The sequence below is a fragment of the Eucyclogobius newberryi genome, unplaced genomic scaffold (assembly GCF_026437365.1).
Source record: "Eucyclogobius newberryi isolate DKJ021-1_F unplaced genomic scaffold, fEucNew1.0.hap1 SCAF_14, whole genome shotgun sequence".
Lineage (NCBI taxonomy): Eukaryota > Metazoa > Chordata > Actinopteri > Gobiiformes > Gobiidae > Eucyclogobius > Eucyclogobius newberryi.
Window position 1 is genome coordinate 30856882 of NW_027315768.1, and position 17264 is coordinate 30874145.

At 43.0% G+C, this 17264-nt stretch overlaps 1 protein-coding gene across 3 annotated transcripts in view; it reads right to left on the reverse strand.

The window, feature by feature from the left end:
* The window catches only part of LOC140359961 (inactive dipeptidyl peptidase 10-like), a 310263-nt gene that overhangs the window by 147826 nt on the left and 145173 nt on the right, over window positions 1-17264 (reverse strand). Inside the window, exon 1 of one of the 3 annotated variants that reach the window (XM_072445242.1) lies at window positions 4434-4644. The exons of 1 other annotated variant lie outside the window; for it this stretch is intronic. In XM_072445242.1, the coding sequence (XP_072301343.1) occupies window positions 4434-4502 (69 nt within the window). In that variant the 5' untranslated portion in view covers window positions 4503-4644. Of the gene's footprint in view, window positions 1-4433; window positions 4645-17264 lie in introns of those variants that run through there. One more of the 3 variants, XM_072445243.1, reaches the window with a different exon arrangement.

The window sequence follows — 17264 nt, forward strand, 5'->3', positions numbered from 1 at the left end:
AATTGTGCTACTTTTGATGATACGAGATGACAATATTCCGGTTATTGTTACGTCGCGACTGGTAGATACATTTATCGCACTTGAGTGAATACCTTTGAATGAAAGTCTATTTTATCATATTCAAATCTTCATTGGTTTAACATTGGTAGAGCCGAAAATTTGACACAATCCAGAGCTCTTTACTCGTGTTTTGTGTCAACTCTATTTTGCTGACGTCCTTGTATGTTGTAGTGAGGTATCTGTCGAGAAGGAATTTGTTTTTTCTCCTGGTATGCTGGTTCTCTGGAGCCTGAACACCTGGTAAACGTTAGGAGAGGTCAAAGGGCAGGCAAAAGGAGGATCTGCCTTTGATGAAGGGGGTTGGTTCTAACTATAAAGACTGATGTAAAAAGAGGATCGATAAGTCCTCCAGATTTGGCAGTCGAGCTCCGAGGCAAATATCGGCTTGTCTGTGAATCGATGCCGTTTCTGCAAATAAACATCTTTTAAAATACTAGCGCCATCGAGTTCTTCTGCTGCTACCCAACCACCTCCACCACCACCACCTCGAGAAACCATAACAGTACAGACAATAGTGCACAAAACTGAAAATGAAAGAGGACGAGACTAGGATTTTGAACCTCATCTACAGCGGGAGCGACGATGACACTACATAAAAGCTACTTGAAAAGACTCGTCACAACCTACTTTTGCAAACATTTACATCAGTCTGTAGCATTCGAGAGCACAGCTTGGTGTCCGTGTGGGGGTCTGATCCTAAAATATAACACCTGGACAGTAGGAAATGAGGCTAACGTTAAGACCGTCTCCAAATAACATGTATTAGCAAAGTGCAGTCTGGAGAGATTGCTACAAATCTGCTGGTTCTTCTCAATCGCTGTTATCCATTTCTGGCATCAAACTTAATCCGTGGCGAAGTTATAGACTAATTATCCTTTCTTTTGAGACTATGAGAGGAGCTTCCCCCTCTCAAAATGTCAGAACCAACTTCGGAGACATGACTAAGTAAACCCATCGCATGCTAGAAATGAAATATTGCTTGTTGATGACCTCAGAAGTTTATTTAAAGCCTCGAGACAAGACAAATGAGGCCAACAGACGTATAAAAAAAACAACACGACTCAAATAAATGTATCAAAATGACCACAGAGCATGTAACGGCGCCGTACCATCTGGACACATCATCATTAATTCAGTTCATTCTTTGCCTTGGGCCTGTACTCTCCATTGAGCTTTCAACAAACAACATGAAGGCAACGGCGATTGCAAGCTTCACCCTGCGTCATCTCAGGACGACTCTCGCTTTCCAACGCTCGGGATAATAACGGGGTCCAATACTTAGCTAAATTCAATTAGCAGCACCCAGAATATATCGGTCCCATAGGAGGTCTCTGCTAAAACGCTCGGTCTTTGCCCTGACTTGTATTAATAGAAGCGAAGCGGAGGAATGTCGGCGAGGCCTGGAGGAGCGGTGAGAACATTTAGACAGGCACAGATCAATAATTAAAGGCGATGGATGTGGAGTGGGTCGGTGAAAAACACAGAGCAGGCTTGTCAGAGGAGACCGGGCATTTTCAACAGGCGAGCGATGGACGCGCGGAGTCTTTTGCTGTGTCATAATCTCACAAGGAAAGGTTTGTAATGTTAATGTGTATTTTTCATAGTTTATTAGAGATCAGACCTTGTTTAGACATGGTTAAGTTCTGGTTTGGACCCAGTTTAGCTTTGGCCTCAGTGTAATGTTGGTCTAACACAAGTCCTGGTTTAATTATAAATCATATTCTGATTTAGACCCACTTTGTGTTGCAGTTTGTAATCCAGTCCTGTTTTAGTCCTGGGTTTGTTCTAGTGTAACGGTTACTTTTAGTTTAGTTGGATTGAGTTTAGACCTGGTTAGTTCTGATTTAGACCTAGTTTAGTTCTGATTTAGACCTGGTTTAGTTGTTCTGATTTAGATCTGGTTAGTTCTGATTTATACTTGGTTTAGTTCTTCTTTAGACCTACTTTAGATCTGATTTAGATCTGGTTTAGTTCTGATTTAGACCTAGTTTATTTCTGATTTAGACCTGGTTTGGATCTGCTTTAGACCTACTTTAGTTCTGATTTAGATCTGGTTTAGTTCTGATTTAGACCTGGTTTAGATCTGGTTTGGACCTGCTTTAGTAAGATAATTCTGGATTTGTTCTCGCTTAATGTTTACCCTTTAGTTTCGTCAGACATACTGGAGTTTAGTCTGGTTTTAGTCCAGCTCTAGACCTGGTTTAGAACTGTTGTGGTCCAAGCTTGATCTGCTTTAGCCTTTTACCATATTTCAAAGCTGCACATCCCAATCACACCATGAACCTGACCAGAATATGTGCACAGTTATCACACATCTCGCTACGTCTTACATTTCGCTGCCATTTAAATGAACAATTGAATGAATCCAGGTGTTAGACGCGCTGGTACGTGTTTACACATGTTCTCCAGTCGTTTATGCTCAGAGCAGCTGACAGGAGGCGGAGCCCGATTACAAACTCATCTCGACAGCGACAATCTCAGGTGATTTTGTGCCGACATCGTCCCCAAACGCCTCACCGTCCATCGAGCAAACGAGACTACGAGATCATAGTCATTTTTCACCACTACAGCCCAGTCAGATGCATATCGGGATTTCACACAGTCGATAATTATAAACAACATAAGTAGCTACCGGGGAATATGTCGAACAGATTTGATTCTTTGCAAAGGTTCAATAGTCATTTTGATGCTTGGTGATGTGGAAAACATTTAGTTGTTTTTCTACAGTGGAACACTCCTGGACAAATGAGGGATTACACCGACTGGACACAGAATGTACATTCCAACACGACATGAGAGTCGTTTTGATATAGATGACAACCATTCTGTAAAAAATCTGAAAAAGTATTTTTTTAATGGGATTTTCATCTTTTTTATGTGATCTTATCTTTCTAATGTTTCAATGCTAGTTTTAGTATTGATTCTATTGGTATATCTTTGTTTTTGTATACTTAATATAGTACAATAGCTATATAACAACTCACTCTTATGTAATATGGATGGATTTGTTCACTTTTTTCCCTATTGTATTTGTTATACAATAGTTTTCAAGATTGTATTGTATTGATTATTTGTCTAAGAAAAGTAAGTTAAATATTTCAAATTCACAATCCAACCTCCCTCTCTCTCTCTCCCTCCCTCCCTCTCTGTCTCTCTCCCTCAATCACTCACTCACTTACTCACTCCATACATTGCAATGGCAAATTACTCGCAATTAGCACGCAATAATAGACACATTATTTGCTTTGACAGGCCCAGACGGTAACACACCCCGTATAGTAGATATAACATTACATCACTATCATTTAATTAAGTTATAAATAAAACTGAAATGTAAACTTCATCTGGATGGTGTCAGTTACTATATTGACTGGGAACATTTGAAAAAGATATAAGAGCCATATTCTAAAACAGAAACAAACAATGGGGAAATTCCATTGTTGCAACGCAAAGTTCAATAACAGCAGGAGAATAGAAGAATGTAAAATAGGGTTGTCAAAATCAGATACTAATCGATAACAAACTAGATAATCAATTGAACTAGTATTGATAACAAAACATGACATAAACAGGACATTTGACCTTTCCTGAACAGTTTTAGAAAGATCTTGAGCTTTATTATAACTAGAATAAGATCACTTAATAATTTAAAGAAAGTAATTGTTATTTGTGTAGCAAATTGACATTTTTGTATCAGAATGGATATCGAGCCTATTTCTTAGTATCAAAATCGAGTCAGAAATGTTATTATTGTGACAACGCAAGCAAAAATCAAGCTACATAATTACCCATCAGACTTAAATGTGGCCATATGACAACAGAGCAGCCTATGGACAACACAAATAGCAGGTAAAATAGAAAACAGTACATGCAGACTGTACATCCCATGGCCATTGCATGACACATGAAGGAGAACTCGCGTCTCCAACCTGCTCTAACCTCCAGCCCTCTTTCCCCTTTAATGCGCGCAATGTCACCACCAAACGCGCGTCAGATCGCATTCAACGGCGCGCACAGAGACATCACGGGTCAACCACAACCGATCCCCAAAAACCCCTTGCACCTGTCAGATGCAGGGCGGTATGTGCGCGTACGCGAGCCCGGGGCAGAGCGACGTTCTGACGGGCGCAGTCTCACGAGCCCAACACCTGCCTTCCCGCCTTGACAGCTGGCAATTAGCGGCGCGCACGGAGCTGATTGTTCCGGCATTAGCCCCGGCACGACTAAAAAACGTGATGCACCCACGCGTCACACGAGCCACGACGCTCAAAACGCGATGCCTGGATGCGCCTTTAAATGCTCCAAAAGTTAGACGTAAAAAAAAAAAAAAAAAAAAAAAAAACATGGGTAAAAGTGCGTAAACGTGAGCCCACCTCTTCTTGCTGCTGCTGGTTCTGCTGCCTCTGGTTCTGCTGCTGCTGCTGCTCCTTGGTCGCAGTCATTTTTAAGAAAAAACTCCTTAAAATCCGCGTCCAAACGAGATAGATTCCAGTGAATGGAGCGTTGAAATGCGTCAAGTCGGAGCCGAGAGCCCACGTCTTGCCTCGTCTCGTCCTGATAGCTGCAGAATCTTAAACAGTGCGAGCTCTCATGAGAGCGGGGGGGTAAAAAAAAAGAAAAGCCAGGAGGACGCCAAAAAAATAAATAATGCGCGCGGTGCGTTCACATGAGGAGACGCGCGCGCGGGGGACGGGGACGGGGACGCGGAGGAGAAACAGACGAAGAGGCAATAAGCTGCTGCAGTTGTCACATGTTAGCAAAGAGAACGCGGGAACGGGAGAGAGTGCAGCCTGTCTGGAGTCAGTAATGCCAAGGAGAGCAGAGGAGACGAGAGGAGAGCAGAGGAGTGGAGAGAGGGAGAGGAGTGGAGAGAGGGAGAGGAGTGGAGAGAGGGAGAGTGAGTGGTCTTGTGACGGTCTGCCCAAAGGGAGGAGGGATGGAGAGAGAAGGAGAGAGCGGTGATGGAGCGTTTCTGCGCGCGCTACGGGGCGAAGTGCGGATCGTGCGTCACGCCTCGGCGCTGTCCGTGGTGCTGAAATCCCAAACCCGCGCAGCCAGTCGGCGCAACGTGCTAATGGATGGGGGACTGGGAGGTTTTTGACATAGTTTACGCCACGGATGAAAACGAAAGTGAAAGTACCGCTGGTCACAAAGTGTGGACAAATTGTGATTTTCTTTTTTCTTTTATTTATTTTTTTCCCCCACTAAAGATAACGTCAACAATTAATTTGCATATGTTACACGAAATTTCATTAGCAATACAGTATATTTTAAGAATATCAAGGCCCAATAAAAATAATAGTTGGACTGGTCGACTAATCTCAAAAATAATTGCTAATATAATAAAATAACAATCTACAACAAAATGCTAGTTGCAGCTCCACATACTGGACTTCATCATTCACTGCATACTGACACGAAGGGAAGGTTTACTCTGCTTATAGAGTTTAAATAGTCAATAAAAGTCTTCTGTTGCGCTTGTTAACACATCACAGAGTGCAGAAAGCAATTACCTGTGTATTTGGAGCACTTTACAGAGAAATGACATCAATGAACCCGCGCTATATCAAACTCACCGCCAGATTATTGGACTGGGATGTTTACTGTGTTACAGAGACAACTTTATGGAGCCCCGAGCCAGCACAGGGGCATGCTGGGAAACGGAGGCCGGGTCGCGCTAATCCCCTGTCCAGACATGGATCGATAGTTTGCATTTAACTTCTGTGGCGTATTGTATTAACTGTTAGTGCCAATATATTACGGATTATGAGACATATTGAGCAGTAAGTCAGAAAGACAGAGAAATCTTTAGGCCTGTGTGTTTTATGAAATAGTAACAATGCAAGTCTAGCCTTTAGATTTAGTCTTTTAGTGTCCGTAGGCCTTTCTGTGCAGAGTTTGCGTGTTCTCCTTATGCCTGCTTAGGTTTCGTGATGTAACATGACATTCTATGGTAGAATTTTCTGTCAGATTATGAATTTGTTGACCTGGTTTATGGTTCAAATCTCTGCAATTACTGGGCCTATTCACATGAACCAAAAATCTGGCACAAAGTTCTTCTCTTAATTAAGCCAAAGTGATACTTTTTTTTCCACATTTGCTTTCCAAAGTGGTTGCAATTATTCAACCCGAAGATGTGATTGCTGAAGGTTGAAAGGACTTTGAGCAAGAAGGTCAATGACAAGTGTGTGAGCAAATCCAAAACAAATGTTAAGGTTTAACTTATGTAGATTTATATTTGTATATGTCTTTCAAAAACAGGAACAACCCCATTAGGCCCACTGCAAACTGCTTAAACCTTGACTAGTTATGTTCTTGTGTTTAAGAAATCAGCCTTTAACTTAATTCATGGATTTCAGTCACATGAGTTGTTCTGTTTTCGGTTTTCGAAACCTTAAAGGTGCCATAACGTGCTTTTTTTCACGTTTCGTAGTCTATCCTAAGTGCATAATTGATAATAATAAGGGTTGTGCAACACCCTTAACATGATAGTTAAGAAATATCACCCAGACCTTGGAACCCCTCATCAACCCGGAAATGCAGACGGCTTGGTTTGATATTCGCCCCCACCCTTGCGAAGAGCGATCTGGCTCCCCCGCTCAACCCGTGACGTAGTCTCAGAGCGCGTGTGTGCCCCGCCCACCCGTGACGTAGTGGGCGGGGCACACAGGAACTTCAGATCAACATTACTTTGAGCCTAAATAAATCTGGTGTTTATTCTACAGCGTGCGCATAACAGATCTGTGTATATATATATATATATATATATATATATATATGTCCATCGCGCTCTTATTTCCTGGTTTTTCGGTATCGGATAGAACTTCTCTCTGTTTATTGTCCCGGTTTCTGCATCAGCTGCCACATCAACCTTCACCACGATATCATTAATGAAGTTTTGGGCCTCTTTGAGCCGTGTTTCCACGTAAATCGAAGCAGAAAAACTCCGGGGCTTGTATTGGGAGACGAGCCTGCAGCTGCGCGGAGCCGGGGGGAAGAGGGCGGGAGGCGGCAGGAGGGAGGCGGGTGGAGAGGGGGGAGGGGGAGGGGGGATGATGGCGTGACTGTGATTGTGACGCGGTCCTGTGAACACCCCCCGTCAGTTTGGAGATTCGAGGAAAGGAGATAGTCTGTAATATAGCTAAACACTGCGGGAATCAATCAAAAACACACTCTGGGTACATATATGAAGCACAAATAGCAATGTAAGAAGTTTAAAAGCTCTGAAAAGTCGATTTTGCATGTTATGGGACCTTTAACTGTGGCACGGTCCATGACTTTGAAACCCATGAGTTAAAATTTGACTTATCTTGTCTTTAGATTTGAGTTCACATTAATCTTACAGTGTTAGGTTCGCTCCTTTGGGACAGCAGGCTCGTACAGCACGTCCCAAACACAAACGCCCCCGGTCCCTCCGTGAAATCACCCATTAACTGTTCCCCCCGACCCCTGTCCAAATGTTACCCCCGGGAACGAACACAAGACGGGGTCGAACTCAACAGTCACAAGCTGGACACCGAGGAGAGCACATTCAAACTACTGTATAAAGTGACCTCAAGTGACCCAAAGTTAAGTTTTACAGCGCATTATTCAGGGTTTAAAAATAACTGGTATTAAGTGTTAGTCATATATTTATTTCAAACTACAGAATTCACACAACAACATAAACTGACAGACATATGTTGTGTTCATGTAGTTCTTGGGACATTACATTTACATGCTTTTACAGGCTATAGTTACATCCATTATGTTCATATTGAGGGGTTTATTGTCAGTAGAGTAGCAGAATAGCTCGAGAAAGGATAAATTGGGTAAAAAAAAAAGAGTAAAATATTGTGTTTGCCAACTTAGCAATAAAAAAGATAGTTAGTTTAATCATGTTTAGCTTTTGTGGAGGCTAATAACAACAAATCATACTGTTCAGCTCTATTAAACAGTGTTAAAAAGCAGAATTTATTATTGGTGAAATCAAGATCACGACTTTCCACATGAGTGCAAACAAGTGAAAACCCTGACTTCTCATCTCAGAGACACGAGCACCGGAACGCCACATGAAGCGTGAAGCAACAGTTGTAGATGAACTTAAAACACATACAGGAAGCAAAAGGACAAGAAGGAAACAGTTGGAAGTAAGAGCACAGTGAAGGTAATTTGAGCGCCAAAATGATCTGTTGTATGGACTTTAAAAACTCAAAAATGCCATGGATTACCTCAACTCAAACAAGTGCAGTAATAGTATATGTAGAAGGTCAAATAATACACGCAGTAGCCGCCAGATAGAACAGACGACTAATGTGCGGCGTCTAGCAGAGGCACAAAATGATGGTACGACATTGCCAGAACATCAGAAACTACTCAACCTTCCAAACAGCTCACCAACAAATCAGACATGCACCCATAAATGAGCTTGATCTTGTCTTTCAACTGCTTTTTTTTTTTTTTATCATAAATAGTATTTGTAACACTGACACTGACTAACATGCAGTATCCTAATTCCAATGATTAAATTAGAAACAAATATTAATCCTGGTGGTAAAATATTGATATGATCTAACATTGGGAAAAGCTGTTACATAAGAAGAATACATTGAGTGGTAAAAGTGCAGTAAAAACACAACATGAAATGGGACTAAACCTGGAACTAAACCGGGACAAATCCAGACATAGAACAGGGCGAAACCAAGTCTACATTTGGAAATAAAATGGGCTCAAACCAGGAAAAAACCAGCAGCAACTCAAGACAGCGTTTTGCAAAAGGTACAAATGGGAATAGTTTAAAAGCAAGTGGAATTGAATAGGTATAATTTGAATATACATAAATATAAACTAAAGAAACACAGATCAGATGAATTCTTAGCGTGTTTGGAACCACTGCCCAAAGACACTAAACCACAACAGATTGGATCAAGGACCTTTTCAAAGTAGCAAAACAAACATCCTCGTCTCTTCGTCTCTTTAAACTGCATTTCCATAAAGTTGAGACGTTGCAATTGACGTAGGAGCTGCATTTGTAAAAGGTATTCCACTTTGTTTTACTTGTTTATGTTGAATCTTCATGACGAACGCGGACGAGGTCAAAGTTCCTGCTCTGAGCTGCGGAGGATTACAAACGATAGAGGAACTGAAAGAGCTGCACTCGGCGACATACTAAGCCTCTCTTGGAAACTTTAGAAACGGAAAGGTCAAGAAAAACGTAGCTTTACAGACATTATAACGCTACTGGACAACTGCATTTGGACACTAAGTTGTGATGTAATCTTGCCAACACAGTCTCTTGGTCAGTGCCCTTTCATTCTAATAGAACTTCTCGCTGGAAATGACTATTGCCTTGGCCTTTTCTGCACCTTTTGGAGCTCTAACGTAACCATGCACAGTTGAATATAACTTATATTCTGTACCTGATGCGTGGGCACAGAGGGGCACCATTTTTGCTGCATGTTGACGCCAAAGGGCACTGACCAAACGTAAACTCTTATCGCCGTCAGAGCGTTGATCTCCCGGTAAAAGCTTGATATAATGTGCAAACTGACAGAGGAAATGAGAGAACTGTATGTGTGGGTTTTCAGCTACTTCAAATTGAACTCATAATACTGTAATACAGTGTTGTTTTCCAAATAAAGTAGCAAAATAGAAGAGGCGAAAGAGATGATTAATTCTGAAATTCGAAGTACAATCCTTTGTGGAACACTTCACACAGACGAGTTGAGGGCTCATTTACATGTGTCCTGAATTCACTCTCACAAACACTTTCAGCATTCATGAACGCTGGAGGCAAGGTGGGTGAAGTGTCTTGCCCAAGGACGCAACAAAAGTGTGCACTATCGCCCCCCTGTGGTCTCCCATCCGAGTATTAACCAGGACCATCCCTGCTTAGCCTCTGAGACGATGAGATTGGGCATTGACATGTTGGTATGGCCCCCAGTGGGTTCGCATGAATATATAATTACACATTTATCTCACTATTCTTAATCACATGACAATTTATCAATTTACGTATTCCAACATTCCAACTTGGGTAAGAGAAACTTACCCAGATAGACAAACCAAAGTGACAGCTCGCTCTGAAAACCCTACATTTCCTCAATTAACAGAACAGGGGGCGGAGTCAGCACCAGCCGGCCAATGGGAACAATCAGAACAATGGAGATGGAGAGCACTGTCCTCTCTCGTCTACGTGTACTCTCTCGTGTACGTGTACTTTATACATGAGGAACTGTCAATCATAATGACGATCGCTTCAAACGTTTCATAACCTGCATTGGCATAAATGTGTTTAAATATGAATCTCTTTATAAATCCGTACATTCTGGTATAAAACACTACGAGCTGTCGCTGAAGCATTTCCTCTTCTCTCTCTCTCTCACACCAGTCACTGTTTCGGCTGCAGGAACCTTGTCTTCGATTTGAGTCATTTTCTTATCTTCTTCGGGAACTTAACCTGGTCCAGTGCAGGTTATGAGTTCACGGCCTGTTGCCATAGAGATCTGCGCCAATAGAATCATGCTTTGTAGTTCTGCCAAACCAATGCCAAACCCGAAGTCAGCTCGCGAACCCTCTAATCCAGCTTTGTAGTACAGGCCTCTCTTCCTTCTCTGAGCCTCACAAAACACTTGGTTTCAAACTCCCTGGACTTGTGACGTCATACGTACAGCTATGGGATCTTCTGTGTCATTTTTAAGTCCATAAATCATCATTACAACTGCATTTCTGGCATTCCGTTTGCTTCCAGGGCAGAGTTTGCACCAAGATGCCGAAGCAAAGGCACTCAAGAGCATCGTCCTACCAAAGTTGTACTAAATAATTCACTCCAGCTGTGCGTATTCCTTCTGACCAGGATCCTGGCTCAGATGTGGTGATGGTTCCCCTGGTGCTTCTCTGCTGATGTCCCCTGCTCCTGACAGACTCAAGCCCAGCGGAATTCAAGGATTAAAAACCTGGGGGCAAATCACTCTATAAATAAAGTCTATACGTCACTGAATCCGGGGCTGCGATGGCACTGCAGCTATTCTGCATGAGCCTAAACGTCTACAACACATCATTATCATCACATCAAACGTGCAATTAACGAATCGTCAAGGTCCTGTGTCAACTTCACACGTGCATCAAACAGCCTGGCGTGCTGCTGTTCTCCTATAGGCTTCCTTTAATCTCATCCCTCTCTCCTCCCAAAGGCACTCCGCGGTAGCTCACGCTGAAGCCTATCCGATCCACATTACTTGTTCCCGCTGACCCAGATGCCCTCCCGTGAAAGTCAGCCTATTTTCTCCTTTCATTTGTTACAGCGCGTCGGCGGCGGAGAATGAAGAGAGGAGACGTCTGACAGCGGAGGATGAGCAAGAGACTGCTCGAAAAAGTAAGGCCGATCATATTACAATAAAGGCTTAAATTGATCTGTGCGCGGGCTTTTGAAGACGGGCTTAATCAATCAGAAGAGAAAGCAAGTTGTTTCCAAGTTGGCCCCAGGCTCTGCTCAGTTTCGCTTTTCTCATTCTTGTGGAAGAAAACACGATATGCATTACTTACAGATGTCAGTGCGTATAAAGCCGTACAGTTTGTGGCAATGGGATTTATTTATTCACGTTTCAATGGAAAAGCCTTCGCTGTTCATCTCAAACAGCATAGCATCTCCGCACTGTCAATGAAGGTTTTCAACATCTGCTACAGTCTCCATGGTTCCACAATATGGCTTTAAACAACTATGTCTGGTATCTATTCAATTACAGCTGTTTTTACTGCTCAAAAATCCAGCCAAAAACATTCTTATTCATAAAGCTCATTGTGGAATAGATATCGGATATCGGAGATCGGCATCTGAGAGAACGGAACGCCATGGGGGAAGTAATCCATTCATTATAATGTAGAAGAGCTGCTCTCACACACTGTTCAACAACTACAAGGGCAAACGCCGACTTTAGGATATATATTGTACAAAATGCTGGCACAGAGAAGATTTTTCGTAAATATCCAAGACTTCAAACAGCAGCAGCTTTGGGCTAAATGTTATTGCAATACTTGCACCGTCAGCTGTATTTTGCAAAACACATCCAAACTTAGGAGTGATTGTTTCTAAAGTAGAGCTAGAGATGGTGATCCATGCGGTCGAATCCTCACGATTGCGTTTAATACTTCAACAGTCTGTTTAGCTGTCTGACCCACGCAAGCCGGAGAGCACATATCACTCCGATCTTAAAAGCTTTACATTGGCTCCCTGTTGTTTTCCGTGTGCACTTTAAGATCTCGGTGCTGACCTTTAGAGCTCTACACGGCCAGGCTGCTGCCAACATATCAGCTTTGATAAAGTTGTACACCGGCTCAGCCTTAGCTTAAGGTCTTCAGGCCAAAATCTGTTGATGGTTTGTCGGACATCCTTCGAAACGTGAGGACAGAGCGGTTTCACCCCTAAGCACTGGAATGATCTACCCCTCGACTTATGAGCTCCTGACAACGTAGATGGTTTTTAAAAACAGCTGAAAACCTTTCTTTTTGAGCAAGCATTTCCGCCCCTCTAGATTCAGGACCACTACAAACAAACGCTTTGTTATTATTAATGCTATTTGTATTTATTTTGATATTTTATGCCACTGTGAAGCGCTTTGTGAACTATGTTGATGCAAATAAAATGTACCTACTTACTTATTTTAGCCTCTACAGAACAATTCTTTTACTTTTCGGAGGTAACGCCATGTCCACAAGCTCCATTAAGACTCACAGGTAAAAGGAGGGAAAAAAAGGCCATTTCCTGTTGAATCAATCGAGAGCTTTAACCCACTCCCGACCACGCCCGCTCCCGACCACGCCCCCTCTGACGGACAGAATGCAAAACTTCCTCAAACTTGCTTCTCGTCTCTCACTTTCCGCCTTGTCTGTGAAAGCTCCAACGCCCAAAGTTTGAGGGATGGACATGAAGCTCAATCCTGCGTCAAGTTGTCTTTTTTTAACACAAACTTAACATTTTTGTACTTATTATAAGTGAATGTAACTTTGTCGCGGAGAATTTCAGCCAGAAAATACAAATCCTCTGAGATATTACAACAGAAAGATAAAATAGTGTACCTGTAAATCTGAACAAATAAAGATGAGGAGATGGAGAGGAGATGGAGAGGAGATGGAGAGGCTGAGGAGGCTGATGGTTCTGTTGTCGCGGCGGAGATGGATGACGGACTGCAGCACAAACTCACAGTGGAAGATGCAGGAAAGCACTATTTAAATGAACAACTTGAGACTAGATTTGTTTGATGAAGACTGTGAGACAGGAAATGCAGCACAATCAGTTCAATTTACTTTCCACTAATTCTTTTACTTGTATTTTCTCCATCACTAACTTGAAGCTGCCTCTTCCACTGACAGAGAGTTATACAGCCCAGTTTGCAAAGGTTGCGGGCTTGTGAAAGCCTCGCCCTGAGCCTCTGTAGCAGTTAGCATTTCTCTAATAATAAAACTGATATATTTGTTTCTCGACGGCCCTTTTCAATAACACGTTTCTGATTTGAATGATTTATCGTCTTTCCTTCTGCTCGTTCCTGGAAAATCCGCTTTTATTTCTCCCGTGAGTTAAAACCGCGCTTTTTGAATCTTGACAACGGAAAATCAGTCGGAGAACAAACTGCCTTGTCATTTTGCCTCCTATCTCATCTAAGTCCCTGGATTTCACACCAACCTCTGCTGGGACTGGAGTGAATGGAAAAGAATACAGTTCAGCAAAACGAAACAGAATGAAGTTACACGGCGTTGTGGAAAATGGACACCTTAGTCGTGTACGGAGGTTATGCAGATTCATCACGACAGTCAGAATTCAGAGGGGAATATCTGTGTGCCAGTGGTGAGTGATGACATTTTCTCTTGTAAGAGCTGAAGACGCAACTAAAACGTGAAAAAGCTGATACTGTCCAATAACAAAACAACTCTGCTTCATATTTAGTTCATACTGGACATCTGAGAAAAGAAAATCGGATAAGCTGTTGTAGAAAACCTGAGAAACAAACAGGAACTCTGCTCACTTTTCTCCCTGATGCAGAGTCTATCATCACACACGGTGGAGAAAGTTGTCTGTTGAGGTGAAGTGTCCTTTATCTCCTCGTACCATTAGCAAACAAGCTAGTTAAACTCTGCACAGTTGGAGCAAGAACAGCAATTAGCAAAGTTAATTTGAGCGAAACAATAGCGCCGCAGGCAACAAAAAATGATGCAAAAACAAAGCAAAGAAACACAAATCATCAGTCGTGCTGCCCATAACTCTGCCAGAATGTTGATTTATTTTTGAACAATTGCAGCTGTGTTTCGCCTCCTAAAGAACGGCACGAACGAAAGCGCCATCATATCAAAAGTTTAAAGTTTGTATGCAATATTTAGGCCGAGTTTTCCTTTGCTTCATGATAAACACTACATTGACCTTCACGTTCGGCCGCTCACAGATTAGACAAGCAACTCCACCTCGGTGACATTCTGAGACAAGTGCACGAGTCAATACAGCAGCCTGGCACCAAGAGAGGGAGGAGAGGAGGAGAGAGAGAGACAAGGAGGAGAGGGAGGAGAGACAGGGAGGAGAGGGGAAGGGAGACAGGGAGGAGAGGGGAAGGGAGACAGGGAGGAGAGGGGAAGGGAGACAGGGAGGAGAGGGGGAAGGAGACAGGGAGGAGAGGGGAAGGGAGACAGGGAGGAGAGGGGAAGGGAGACAGGGAGGAGAGAAGACAGGGAGACAGGGAGGAGACGGGAAGGGAGACAGGACAGGGAGGAGAGGGGAAGGTAGACAGGGAGGAGAGGGGAAGGGAGACAGGACAGGGAGGAGAGGGGAAGGGAGACAGGGAGGAGAGGAGGATGGAGGCAGGGAGAGAAGACAGGGAGGAGAGGACAGGGAGGATAAAAACAAGAGAAAGAGAGGAGAGAAGAGGGTGAGACGGGTAAAGAGAGAAGGAGAGAGAAATTAGTAGAAAATAGGAGAAGGGGGTAAAGGAAGAAGGGATGAAAAGAGGAACAGATGAAGAGGGAGGAGAGAAAAATGGAGAGTAAGAGAAGAGAGGGGGAGAAAAGAGAGTTGTGAAAGGTGTGTTTTTTGTTTATCTTTGTTCTGTGTTCAAAAAATAAATATGAAATAAAAGAGAGAAAGAAAGACAGACAGAGAAAGGAAAGAGAGAGAGGGAGACAGAGAAAGAAGAGAAAAAAGAGAGCGAGAGACAGTGTTTCTAAACCTCGGCCTCTAACGCAGAATCCATTCGAGCATTAGAAACTTGAAATGACTTAACAAATACACGCATTATTTATTCATGCTTCGGGGTAATTAGTGCCACGTTTTGTTAACTGTAAATCGCAATATTGATCTAAAACGGTTTAATAATAGAGAGGTCCATTGACTTCCCGTTCAGAACTGCAAAAATTACCGTAGCGACCGATGGATTGTCACTTACCCTGTGTCAAAAAACCTTAAAGAGTCTGAATTTTTGGCTTTTTTGAGCTGAAAACTGAACATTTCTGAGCACAACAAAGATCACTCACAGAACTTGGAGTAAGTAACGTGATCACTGACTTTGAAATGTTTGCACCTCATTTAGATTCAAACTCCGCCCTTTAAGTGGTAAAACCTCTAGTCTCACCTCTGCGTTGCTAAATCCGTGCGGTTGTGGGTGTGCGGAGAGCATTAGCAGAAGATGCCCTTAACCTTTGAGATGCTGTGTTTTTGGAGAGGCCGCTAATGCTAACGCTAATGCACTTTGGTCATCAGCGAGAGCCCGAGCTGCCGCGATGAATACCTCAGATAACCTTCGGTGGATCATCTTCTGCTCAAAGGTTGTGCCCACGTTTGTTGGCGCGCGGATCATCTATCTCCGACACGCTCGGATTTACGGGCGAAGGACGTGGAAATTAAAGGTTAGACAAGTTACACCCAGCGGCAGATTTGCTTTTTGAGGATAACGTTGAGATTTGGAGGCAGTAAATGATTCTGAGCGGCATCTGCAGCGCGAGGTTCAAGCTCCAAATGTCGGCACAGTCTCTCTTTGAATTGTATCTCAAATATGTGGTGGGTGTGTTATATATCGTGAATGTATCGTTACTGCAGATAGTCGGGTACTTTCAGGATAATTGTTTTATAAAAGTAAAATGTTTAAAAGGGTTTTAATCCAGGGCAATAGCGTTAAGCGTGTGTTCTTGTAGATTTAGTGGAAACTAATGTATTTTCATTTCTTCTTCCTTTTCTCTTTCTGGGATTTTTACTATGGCGACTTTAGTTAAGCATGATTCATTTTGTGTGAATCGAACCAAAACATCAAATTCTCTGCTCTTCAGTGTGTGTCACGTGTGAGGAGTGTTTTGTGTCTCTTCTTTGTTGTTGTTGTTGTTTATTTCCCAGCGAGCCGCCAATGGGAGTTTGCATAGAAAGTTTTTTTACATTGTTCACCTGCGCTTGTTCCTCTCTGGGGCCGCGGGTGGGTGGAGCTTGTCCCAGTGACTTTGGGCCTTTGGCGGGATTCATCCCGGACAGCTCATCACAGAGTTCAAAACAAATATCTTTGTTAAATATATAATAGTACAAATAACAGTTTTTTTGACAGTAACAGCGTGACAGTGCCGGAAGTTGGGCCTGCGGCCCAAATTAGACCCCCTTGAGGGTCAACTTTTGGGATGCTGCAATATGAAAACAGTATCTAATTTTGATCATGTGCTGAAAACTCCATTTAAAAAAGGTGGTGAGGTGATTAGTTTCTTCCCACTGGGAGCGTAAAAAGGATTCAAATGTTGATTCTAATGTCCTTGAACTGCCAAGTCCTCAGTTTGGACCTCAAACCAGGACTGATGAGTCCACAAGTCAACAGTCCCAAAAATGTGCCAAGAATGTTCTGCAAATATCTCACCATCCTTAGAAAACACAAAACCGGTGAATGTGTTCAATCCTGTGTTTGTTCAGCTGACTCCCGGATGTCAGATCAGAACAGGGAAGACAGCAGGATCCAAAAACTTTCTCCCTCCCTCCCTCCCTCCCTCTGCCTATGTCCTTTCTGTTCATCTTTCTCTCCCCCCTTCCTTTCTACCTCTGTCTCCTTTGCTCACTCTCTGTCCCCCTCTCTCTCTCTCTCTCTCTCTCTCACTCTTTCTCTCTCCTGCCCTCTTCCTCTCTCTATAGCACCCTTCCTTTTAAATCCCTCTCTCTCTCTGGCTCCCTCGCTCTTTTTCTCTTTCCCTGTCTCTTTCCCTCCCTCCCTCCCTCCTCCTCC